Raw genomic sequence first — 11,484 nt, forward strand, 5'->3', positions numbered from 1 at the left:
ACATTTTTGTCAGAATGGATTTAGTGGATTTTATTCCTCATCATTTAAAAACTCCCCCAAAACCTCTATGTTATAGACTTCTAAGTGGCATGACTGTATGAAATATTTCGAAACATTTCAAAAGTTAGGCTGAAAGCTGAAAATGATAATAGGACGTGTAAAGCACACCGATCATGTGAGTTTGATGTTTACAACAAAGGTTACATGACTGTGTCGGTTGCACATCTTTCCTGTCTGCGGTCTTTGTCTTCATTTGTCTGTGTGTTTGTTTTTTATACATCTCTTGCTGTTTTAGACTGATGGCTATTATGAATGCCTGTTTTTTTCTGCTGAAATACTCGTGTTCCTCCCCCCAGTTTAACAAAATTATTTTTAATGTTTCATAACTTTCTTTAAACAAACATTTAAAGAAAACTGTATTTTTTTAAGCACTGAATATAAATTACTGTTGAGGCAGGAATGACTCTAATAATCATGCAGTTAACTGATAAAGCCTTAGACTTTGATGTATTGATTATTTTCTTTCCTTTTTCGTAATCCAGCAACCTGAGATTAGTCTCAATAGAATATCTAGACTTTACTTTCAGTTAATGAGCATGAGATAAACTGATATGTGGTTGCTAACACCATTGTTGTAGCTCTGGCTCCACCCTGAGGCTGAACTGTGTTATCTGCTCTGGATACTCTTCAGCTGGGTGTAGACAGAAAGTGCTGAGTATATGGTATTTCAAAACTGTTTAATATGCAGGACTGCTTTGTTTTTTCAACACAGGATTAAATATTTATAGTGATTTGCAAATTGCTGTTTTCTTTCATTTATATTCTAAAGACTGTACCAGTGATTTTGGAACTGGATTATAAAGCGTGACCACTTGTGTGAAAAGCAGTAGGAATGTATATACAAATGAATCCATTACCTGTCACTGAAAAGTGTCACCAGTGTTCGATCTGGGTGAGGGGGCACTAAATCCTCACTGAAAGTCACCAAACATACCTGCGACTGTGCAGACAGTCACAAAACATAAAAGTAAAAAAACATAGTCAAGTCATTACACATAAATATTTTAAGGTAGAATAACGTTATATGTAGTAGGTCAGAGCTGATTTAAAAGATTTGTAACATAGTTTAGAAGTTTCCAAAGGAAGGTTTTCAGGTTATCAGCTGCGGTTATCAGTTTTCCTTGACTTTGTGTCCACCTTGAACATGAGGCATAATTTTCCATAACAGATGCATTTTTATTAAAGGCTGACATATAAAACAGAATGACACAGCAGTAGCAGCAAAACACACAGACAGATATAATTAGAGAGAAATGCACCTGGCAGTTTAGTGTTACAGTCTTCTTTATTTACATACATGTTACTTTACATTTGACTTTGACTAGTACTCTGTACTAAGATTATAGCAAGACGTATATACGACTGTCCAAGCCACCAGGAACCAGCAGTGAAAAACTAAGATTAAAAAACAAACAAACAAACAAAACATAATAAAGACCGTTTTTCTCCATTATAAAATTCATAGTACTTGTACTGGAGTATCATCTAGTGATATTTCTCATCAAAAACACAGCTGATTAGGAGAACCAAATAGAGGAAACTCATTTAGGAGGGAACAATGAACTCACTAATATGCCAGAAAATGACTGCTGCCTCCAGCAGAGGTGACACATTCTTGCTATAATTGGATCTACGACACTTCATCAGATACGAGATAGAAATGAGAGTCGTGTAAAGTTCCTCCCCTTGTGCATCAATGGTCACGATTCATTAATTTCAGCCCAGACAAGTGACTATAAACGCATCAAACACACTAGCTGTCATCAGACTGGAGCATCTTCTCGATCTCTTGATCCCACTGGTCGTCTTTGTTGCCCGATTCAGTCACCACCTCATACTCCTGAAGTTCTTGCTGCAGCTCCTTTTCCCAATCTGCTGATTCGTCTGGATATGAAAGGGAGGAAATATTATGAGCAAAGCCATTCTCTTACAGAACAAGAAATACTTTGAGCTTAAAAAAAAGGATAGGAACTCTTCCAAAGCCAACCATCAGGAGAAGGACTGTCCTTCTTGTCCAGCACCAGCTGCTCCATCTCTTTCCTTAGGTCCTCCTGGTTTATGGCCGTTGAGTCAAAAGCATCACTAACAAACTCGGACACTCCGGGACTTGTTGAAATCTCCTCATCTTCTTCATGTGTTGGCTATGAGGAAAACAGGCAGCAGAGAAAGAGGAGAGCGACTCTTGGTTTTTTTTTTTCTTAACTTCTCAAAAGGTGGTTGGAAAAGTTCAACGTGTGCAGTGCTTTTACCTTCTGTATGTCACTGATGGAAACTGGCGGCGTTTTTGGTCTGACATTGTCTACAAAGAAATAACACATTGATATTACAATGGACTTACTCTTTAACCTCTGACCTTTGGATGGTGTCTGAGGTCATTTATCAAAATATGAGCACAAACCTTATTAGCTTTTACCATGGATGCCGCCTGATCCATTTAGGTAACTCTATAATACTATATGATATGACTTCTTTACCTTTCAGTCCTTAAATAAAATATCTAATTTGTTTACCAGTTCAACCAAGCAGAAAATAAAAAAGAAATGACGTTTTACATGTTTATATTGAATAATTAAAAAAGACAGATTTCTTTCCCTAATTAAACAATTGAATCAGACATTCAGATATTGTGTTGGAAGTCCACAAGTGCTTCCCAAACCGTACTAAAACAGTATTTAGCTCCATTTTATACATTGTAGCAAAGTACTGTGACTTGGGGGTAGTGTTAAAAATATATGGAACAACTGGTAATGTGGGCTGCTCTTTATGTTTCCACCGGTTTTGATCCTTTAGCTTAGAGAGGAAGCCTTCATTACATAACATGCCTCTTCCTGGTGATCATCCTTTTCCTGGTTCCTTTAGCTTATCAACCAATCAGCATTCTATCTACATAAACCATCACTGTTGGGTAACTTGTTCTTGGCTTTTTGGACAACTGCTCTCAGCGCTACTGAAAGCCTTTGTGTTTGCTGGATTACAATTTCTCTCTCTCTGTAGCCAATGAGCTACTCAAACAGACAAGGACAATAAATTCCACATCAGTCTTAACAAACACTGTATGTGCCCATTTAAATAAGGGAGGAAAAGAGATTTCAGCGATGCATTAAGATGATTGGGTTTTTCCATTTCCTTCATTATTATTTCACATCAAATAGACACCTTCCTTTTATTCTGAATGAGTATCAATAAAGCCCAAGAAAAGAACACATGGCAGCAATTTCTGCCATCGATTCCAGTGTGTCAGAGAACAATTTAAAGTACTGCTGTTTGGATATAAAGCTCTCTGTGGCTCTAGACCACAAAAGATCTGACTGAGTAATCTTTATTGTACAAGTACTCTTGAATTCTCAGACCATCTGCCAACTTTTCCTAGGGAACAAAATAAATATAGCTTTTAGCTCCTTTCACAGTATCTGCTTTTACATTTTAAACTGATATCTTTCCAACTTTAAGAGAGAGCTGTGCCCCTTTCTTTCTTACATGGTGTTTAGGTGCCTGCAAACTGTAAAATAACACAGCCTAAGTTGCAGGACTGTGAAGGTCTTTGACTGTATAAACCACCTTTATAAAGCCATGATCAAAGATTTTGAAAAGAGATTTTCAAATCACTACATTTTAATTTTTCCACTGTGGAATTGGGGTTGTAAATCCGCCTGCCTTCCTGCAGCTGTGATACCACAAAGTTTTCTTGGTGATCTCTACCTCTCTAGCAGAGCTAAAAATTCAGACCTGTTAGGACGATGTCTTCAGGTGAAACACTGGCCCCTTTGTCCACACTATCGTTCCGCTGCTGCTGGGCTGCCAGGGCTGTGAGCTGAGCCGACTGCTTGATCAGAGACACCCGGTAGAAATAGTTCCGCCAAAACATCTCCTCCTTCACACTGTCAAACACAAACATGTCACCATCCATTTTTAAATATCAGTTTTAGGTTGACTCTGCTATAAATGGAGGCAAAAACAGGTACATTTGCACACACACACACACACACACACACACACACACACACACACACACACACACAAATGTTTGAGGAGCACTGACTGTTTAGGAACCAGGTCAAAGCGCATGCGATTGAGGAGCTCATCTTCTTCCAGCATGACTGCAGCTAAAGGATACATCTGCTCCATGTCAAAGTGGAACTGAACACCAGCGGGAGGGTCGCGGAGGAAGTTCCTCTTGTCCTAGAATCAGCAACCAAACAGCTCAGTTTCTACTCAAAGCATAATTTATAAATTTAAATAAGTAAAACAGTAGCCACAAAAATAGCTACCCATTCATACATTTGTACTATATACTGTGCATGATGTCTTTGCTTACAGCGGACAGAGCGAGAATCTGTTGCTGGATTGTCTCCTCTTCATTGTAGCCGACCCAGGGTGGCACTGCTGCTTCTACACAAACATCAGAGCATGTGTGCACACACACATTCAGTCATGTACCATCAGTTCCAATCCTTATCTCTGAGATGCACACATGTACAAACCTGGCTCTCTGTAAATAGAAGCTGCTTGGCCAGTAAGTGACGTATGCTGATAAAATCGTGATAATATCATTTCTGCTGCCCCTCACAGGCGCAATGTAAAAATAAAGATTACACAGTTTATCCCAGTCAGGTCTCACAAGACTCCAATTTTAAACAAAGTGTGTCAATTTCAAAGTGTAAGTCTTGCTTTCAGAAATTAATATTTGAACTTTTGATTGATATATTTATTTTCATAGTGGTTCAATAATTGACTTTGGAAAACATTATGACTACACTTCATTCACCTTGTAGCACCAGTTTAATTCTTCATTGCTCAGATTCAATAAAATTCTGGAAATATCATGCAGCGATTTTGATCCATATTGACATGATAGCACCACACAGCTGCTGCAGATTTGTCACTGTAATCCCAAAGGTGTGTAATCAGCGTATGTGGTGACTGTACGAATCATTTGAGGTCATCAGTAAATAACATTCATGCTTTAAAGTCTGGTTTACCTGATTTCTTGGCCTTCTTCTCCTGGACAAATTTCTCTTGCTCTTTTTGGAAGTCCCCTAAAAATGTCTACACACACACACACACACACACACACACACACACACACACACACACACACACAAATAAATAGATTGGAAAAGCTGATGCATAAATGGAAAGTGTTAACAAAGCAGGAAGTCCTGAAAAAGTTATGATAAAATCCAGGATTTTACTTGCATATGAAAAAATCTGGAAACTTTGATACAAATTTTAAACTTTAACACTTTTAGACTTAAAAATACTTTGAAAATTTTTTTAAGTAATGTTTAATCTATGGAAGCTTTATTTGCCCCTGATATTTTTTATTGATCAAACTGCCAAAAATAAGAAGAGGGTGTGTAGACTATATACAGCACAGTGCGCTTATGTGTATAATCAAACCTTTAAGTCCAGAGGCCAATGCTACTTAATAATAATACAATACTGCTTATCCAGGTAAGCTCAGGCTTAACCCCTGGGTTTTCTGTACTTTGAAGGTGGTTCACTTCTTACTCGGGGTAAATCGCTATCTGGAGCAAGTTAAGATCCAGAATAGAGATCAGCAGATATGAACTCACTGCCTACTAATTAATCAATTCTCCAGAAAATAGCATCACTATTCCTGGAAGATCCCTCAAACTTCTGTGCATAAACAGGAGTCTAAAGTTTTCTTCTATAGCGTCTACTGTCTTTGTTTTCCTAATAAGAATCAGAAATAAATACTATAGATTTCTAGACACAACTTTATTCTTTTGGTTTTAATAAACAAACTATAATAATAGTTTGTTTATTAATATCTGATCCTAAAATAGGACACCGACAGTGTACTTGCTGAACTCATATGAAACTTATGTAGACTAAGCCAATATTTGAATAAAAAAAACAAACAAACCTTTACTCTCAAACCTTTAAAGTTTGCAGCTGAGAATATCAAAAATAAAACTGCTGGGAGAAGGTTATGCTCATCTTCTTATTAGACTGCCAGACAGTAATCTTAGGTTTCAGAGTTCTAGGAGAAACCCTGGGTTAAATTAGCGAACTGATAACCAGCTTTGTGTGCCAGTTCGGGGAAAGCAAATACAGAAAACTGACCTACAAACCCACAAATGCAAAGATGAACCCCACGCCGTTTTTAAAATCTGAAAAACCAGTCAAAAAGAATCTGAGAGCAACATGCCTTGTCTATGATGCCATCAATTTTTCCTTCTTCCACTGTCTTCTTGATGGTCTGGGCAGTCTCCACCATTGAATCAGAGATTTTCTTGGTGGCACTGGAAGCAAAACTGAAGATGTAACCTTCAAATGGAGAAAGAGTCTGTTAATAAAACCATTGCCACTGCAATAAAAGATACATATATGAGAGAACAGATTCTCCTGCAGTCATATTTGCTCTTGCTGGGAGTGAAGAACATACAAAAAAGATGAACAGGAAAGCCTTCAGGGTTCAACACAGACAGAAAGACTAACGTCACGCTAAGTAACTTTGAGCACGTAGCTTAGAGTTAATTAAGAGTTAATCATCCAGATATGAGCTGTTCCTCACCGCCGAGTCCTGTGGACTGTTCCGAGTTTTCCTGCTCCGCCTCTGGTGTTCCATCCTGGTCAACTGGCTGCTGTTTGTTTACCTCGGTTTGTGCTTCTACCACCTTCTCTTCCTGCCCCACATTCAGCTTTTCCTTGTCAACCGACGTCTCCGTAACGGTCGGGCCCTCCAGACCCAACCACGTCCCTAAACCTTTTAACATGTTGGTGGAAAAACACCGATCGATTAAATTAAAGATACGGAAAAACAATCTGCACGGACTCTCCTGACTATACAACCAGGAAATAAACTGACGTTTTCTTCTTCTGCGTTCTCGTGTGTGCACTTGTGCGATACTGCCACCCGGAGGCCAAATATGGGAAGTCTGGTTTGATGGGTTGTTGTTAGTGCTATGGTGGAATATATGAATAAAAAAACGGTATTTATCAGTAAAAACTATCACAAAAGTGTTGCACGTTGAAAGATCTACACCTTTCCTAAAGTAGAAAAATGGTATGTCTTATAAAGTACGTGCTCATTGTTGGCAGTAGAGGAACTACTACGTTTTAACGCAACATCCAAAAGAAGCTGCAGGTGGCGGTAATGAGCTGAGATTTGTTCCACTTTTTGCGGCAAAGCAAGATAAGGAGAAGGAAGATAAGGAAGATCGGTGAATTCCTGACGGAGGACTCGTACCGGTAATTTTGCAGTTGCTCAAAATTTTACATTATTATTATGTGTTTTATGTGTATTTATCTTGAGTATAGTTTACTACAGTTTATTACAGAAAGCTATGTAATCCCAGTCACGTGTCTTCAGCACGTTAGGAACCGCTGTGACTGACTGACTAGCTCTACCCGTGGGCTGTTTACTTGTAAGGGGACGAGTTTACACCACACTTCCTTTAAAAAATAAGGCATTTAAAAGTTCGTTAGTTTTAACGTAGTTTTGATGGAGAAAGGAATAATAAATATTGTTAAAAAATCTTATTTGACATGTCAAGTAAGGATCGGCTTTAATGGGAAGGGTAATTTTTAAGAAGCGGAAGTGTGGGCTCAGTTACTTGTGTTTTGAGCTGATAAGACGTAAATAGACCGGTTGAGAGCAGTATCCGTTACCAAACGAAATAATAGAAGGGTGGAGCTTAAAAATAACTATTATCTTGCTTAATTTATTAGTTAGTTTTGTGTGCTATTTTGCTTTTAAGGTGCCAAATGAAGATTCTGATGGTGTTTGATTTTGACCACACCGTGGTCGATGCCAACAGTGACACTTGGGTGGTCAGGTAGGTCAAGAAAGTCTTACTTCAGCTCTTTCCATGTTTCTTGTCATCTGTATGTATTATCTTGACAAAGATTTTCTGTTGCACTGCTCCTGCTACTACTCTGCAATTACTGTTTTATACTAGGACCTTAATACACCATTAGAGAAACACTATAGCTGAGTTATCCTGATTTCTCTTATTTATATATTCCTTGTGTCAGGTGCCTTCCTGATAAGACACTTCCTGGCTCTGTGGAGAATTCGTACAGAAAAGGCTACTGGACTGAGTACATGGGCAGGGTGCTGAACTACATAGGTGAGTCTGTCATGCTGTTTGTTTTTGTTTTACTACTTCCTGAAATCTGCCTTCAACATTTTCTAATCTATGCCCGCAGGTGAGCAGAAGGTGAGCCCAGACAGGGTTCGCAGTGTGATGGAGACCATCCCCTTCACAGCTGGAATGACTGAGTTGCTGACATTTATAGCAGAGAATAAAAGTGCCATTGACTGCATAGTCATCTCTGATTCCAACACCTTGTTTATAGAATGGATTCTCCATGCTGCAGGACTCCAGGCGGCTGTTGACAAGGTTTTTACCAACCCAGCTAAGCTCAATGAGTTGGGCCACATTGAGGTGCAGTGCTATCATTCTCACGCCTGTGATCAATGCCCTGTCAACCTCTGCAAGAAAAAAGTCCTGGAGCTTTACCTTTCTCTGCAATCTGATGCCGGCGTGGAGTATGAGCAAATCTTTTATGCGGGGGATGGGGGGAATGATCTCTGCCCTACTTCCTGTCTGAGAGGCCGTGATGTTGTGATGCCAAGAAAGGGATACACTCTGGAGAAGCTGCTAGCCAAACTGGAAGGTCAGGAGGGCAACTTTTCTGTAAGAGCTAAAAACATTGCCTGGAGCAGTGGCACTGACATTCTCCGGGAGCTGAAAGCAAGCATGCAGTCGTAGCCGTGGCACATGAAATATTACAAATATTGAGCCTGCACTGCAGGATCCATTGTGCCGCCTGTATTCTTTTTTTTTCATATTATAATTCAAAATTTTAGAATAGTTTATGAAATTTTTAACTTATTTAAAACGACAGCATTTGCACATGTAAACCAGTCTTTTAAAAAGGGTAATTTGTCTGCAGGGAAATTTACCTTTATCTTTTATCATCATGATCTTTACAATTTTTCTAATTTTCCGTGGTGATCGAAAATAGAGGCGTCTGAAACCACTAACAATACATAGGCAGTGTGTCACAACAGCAGCTTTTACATGTGCAGTGTATGTTAAATACTACGTAAGAATTCAGTTAAGATTATATTTAGTATAGTATTCAAGATCTGTTGTTGGGGCTGATCCAAGAAGCAGAGATGAACCAGCAAGTTAACTTGATCTGATAAAGTAGAAGTCAGGGAAATTTCTGAGCAGATTTGAGACATGGATTAATTTTAGTCCCAGACTACAAGAAAAATTAAAAGATGTCTCCATTGAAATGTTTCTGGACTAGGGTTTCTAGAAAGGTTCATGTTAAAGGCATTTTATTAATATTTGATACGACCTTTACTTTTCAAAATTTTTAAGGTATTAATTTATTTTATTTTTTATTTTCCCCAAACCACGAAAGAGCCTCCTGTTTTACACACTGACTGATGTGGATTTCTTCTAAAACACTTTGGAAATCAGCTCACTGGTACTATAATGCAAATTCATGCCTGTCAAACTGTGTCATCTTTGGTGTTTTTTACTACAGAAGTGGGGACATCATTGTGTTTTTGTGACAGGCTGCTAATAAACATGTTCTAATAATAGGCCAAAAGATAAAAATTTTAATTCGTTCTTTGTTTTGTGGGTCTCAACACACACTTGCTCAATTTCCCAACCTTGAATTAAGCCTGGTGATTAAACTCTTTACTCAGTGAAGACCTTCACTGATGTTCTTTTCTTTCTTTTTAAAATTTTATTCATTTTGTGAGCACCAGACTGTGTTTGGGAAACTGGCTGACTGGATATATGTTAATATTTCCAAACCAATGAACAAACAATGGGTTCTGGATATCGCATTTAATTAAATTTGGTTTATAGTTTACAAATGTTAGTTGTCTCTTCACATTATGACCGAAAGCCTAAAGCACTCCTACTAACTTGAGTAATTTTTCTTTATGAATCTGAGAAAAACACTATACCAGTTCTTCCCTGCTATATTCTGTGTAAGACATTTTGATTTCTGAAAAGAAAAGCACTGATGTTACTGATGGCATTATGATGTGTTATATTTAAATGCTCCAGACAGTGTTACAGCATGCACCATACCAGGAACTTGAAACTGCCAAATGGCATGAAGTTGTCTGTCTTAGTGTAAACTGACTAAAAATACGTCTGTAAAAGGCACATTATAATGTAACTAATACATACTTTAAATAAGGTGCTTTTGTCAACATTTTGAATGTAACATTTTTACATGAACTTACCTCAGCTGATATCTGCCTCATTTAGGATTTTGCTCAGGTTTCTTGTGGCCAGTATGCATTATCTGAATAGACTATTCAGTTTTTATGTACAATTTCAACAGCCGTGCTCATGGAGACATATATGTGTATATATGCATTGATTGACTTTCTGTTGCCACTGTCAAAAGCCAGTTTGATAAAATAATATTTTGTGTTGTTAATGTGTAATTCCAGTGATTAAATCAAATTAATTACCTCTTTGATTATTTTTTCTCAGGTTTTACTCAAATCCTTCTAGAGGCAAGTCTTACATCTCACCAGCAGTGATAAAATATTGGGGCCATATCTTTAAAGTATTATCTCCAATATATTTCCAAATTAATGTAGTGCAAATATTTTCCACTGCAGTAATTAAGATGGTTTTGTAACACTGTGATGGTGAGGTGAGATTTCATTATATTGTGAGGTATTGCTTTAAATCGTGTTTCACAATGAACAATTATACTAAAAATACTAAATGTAGTCCAATAGATTTTTGAGGGGTACTGACTATACAGACTCATAAATGGATGAAAACAAGCTTCTCGTTAGAAATATTAAATGAGAATTGAGAATGAGACAATTATGAGACTAATTAAGATTAATTGTTGTCCTAAAATCTAAAGTAATTTTACGACTCAGTGACAAATATAAAAGCTAGCTTCTAGACTCTCTAGATGAAAGGATAAAATTAATTGAATTTAACGACACATATACATATATACTAGGGGTGCAACGATATTCGTATCGATATTAACCGTTCGATACAGTGCTTTCGGTTCGGTACGCATATGTATCGAACAATACAAAATTTGTAATTTATTTTATCAACTTTACTTCTGATGATGCTGTCTGTGTTGAGCGCTCAGTGAATCTGCGTTCGACTGCTCCGCCTAGGCTCGACAGTGCAGCCTAGGCGGAGTAGTCGAACGCAGATTCACTGAGCGCTCAACACAGACAGCATCGTCAGAAAGAAGAGCGCAGGGCAAGCTAGCGAGACAGAAGTTAAGCTCTCCTTACAAGATGGACCTCCCCCACCCTCATTCAGATCTGGCGTTTGGAATTATTTTGGTTTTCATGTGACGTATGACCCTGAAGGTAAGCGAGTCATGGACTAAAGTAAAACAGTATGTTGGATGTGCCATGCAATGCTC

At 38.0% G+C, this 11,484-nt stretch overlaps 2 protein-coding genes across 3 annotated transcripts; one reads left to right on the forward strand and one right to left on the reverse strand.

Moving 5' to 3' along the window:
• Positions 1-1,215: 1,215 nt before the first annotated feature.
• On the reverse strand, positions 1,216-6,928 carry syap1 (synapse associated protein 1). The gene is made up of 9 exons (XM_085290438.1): positions 6,602-6,928; positions 6,236-6,354; positions 5,040-5,106; positions 4,376-4,449; positions 4,100-4,239; positions 3,787-3,938; positions 2,310-2,359; positions 2,048-2,201; positions 1,216-1,944 (listed from the first exon to the last, which is right to left on the reverse strand). Exons 1-9 carry the CDS (start codon positions 6,801-6,803, stop codon positions 1,814-1,816), a joined length of 1,089 nt encoding a protein of 362 aa, XP_085146564.1. The 5' UTR covers positions 6,804-6,928; the 3' UTR covers positions 1,216-1,813.
• Positions 6,929-7,150: 222 nt separating this feature from the next.
• Positions 7,151-10,545, forward strand: phospho2 (phosphatase, orphan 2). Of its 2 annotated transcripts, none has more exons than XM_085290556.1 (4): positions 7,151-7,278; positions 7,788-7,865; positions 8,065-8,159; positions 8,239-10,545. In XM_085290556.1, the coding sequence occupies exons 2-4, from the start codon at positions 7,795-7,797 to the stop codon at positions 8,802-8,804; spliced, it is 732 nt and encodes a 243-aa protein (XP_085146682.1). In that variant the 5' UTR covers positions 7,151-7,278; positions 7,788-7,794; the 3' UTR covers positions 8,805-10,545. The 2 variants fall into 2 exon arrangements, with proteins under 2 accessions (XP_085146682.1, XP_085146752.1); XM_085290626.1 differs by lacking the exon at positions 7,151-7,278 and adding an exon at positions 7,414-7,454.
• Positions 10,546-11,484: the final 939 nt, after the last annotated feature.

This window comes from Mchenga conophoros, linkage group LG1, assembly GCF_057382185.1.
Source record: "Mchenga conophoros isolate Kocher_MC1m ecotype Shallow Benthic linkage group LG1, M_conophoros_male_GT1.1, whole genome shotgun sequence".
Classification (NCBI taxonomy): domain Eukaryota; kingdom Metazoa; phylum Chordata; class Actinopteri; order Cichliformes; family Cichlidae; genus Mchenga; species Mchenga conophoros.

Excerpts from the sequence above, each read along its gene's own strand:
- phospho2 (XM_085290556.1), top strand. The coding sequence starts at position 7,795 with ATGAAGATTCTGATGGTGTTTGATTTTGACCACACCGTGGTCGATGCC. Across the intron at positions 7,866-8,064 it reads AGTGACACTTGGGTGGTCAG|GTGCCTTCCTGATAAGACAC; the intron begins GTAGGTCAAGAA and ends TCCTTGTGTCAG. Across the intron at positions 8,160-8,238 it reads CAGGGTGCTGAACTACATAG|GTGAGCAGAAGGTGAGCCCA; the intron begins GTGAGTCTGTCA and ends CTATGCCCGCAG.
- syap1 (XM_085290438.1), bottom strand. The coding sequence starts at position 6,803 with ATGTTAAAAGGTTTAGGGACGTGGTTGGGTCTGGAGGGCCCGACCGTT. Across the intron at positions 6,355-6,601 it reads ACAGTCCACAGGACTCGGCG|GTTACATCTTCAGTTTTGCT; the intron begins GTGAGGAACAGC and ends CTCCATTTGAAG. Across the intron at positions 1,945-2,047 it reads GGACAGTCCTTCTCCTGATG|ACGAATCAGCAGATTGGGAA; the intron begins GTTGGCTTTGGA and ends TTTCATATCCAG.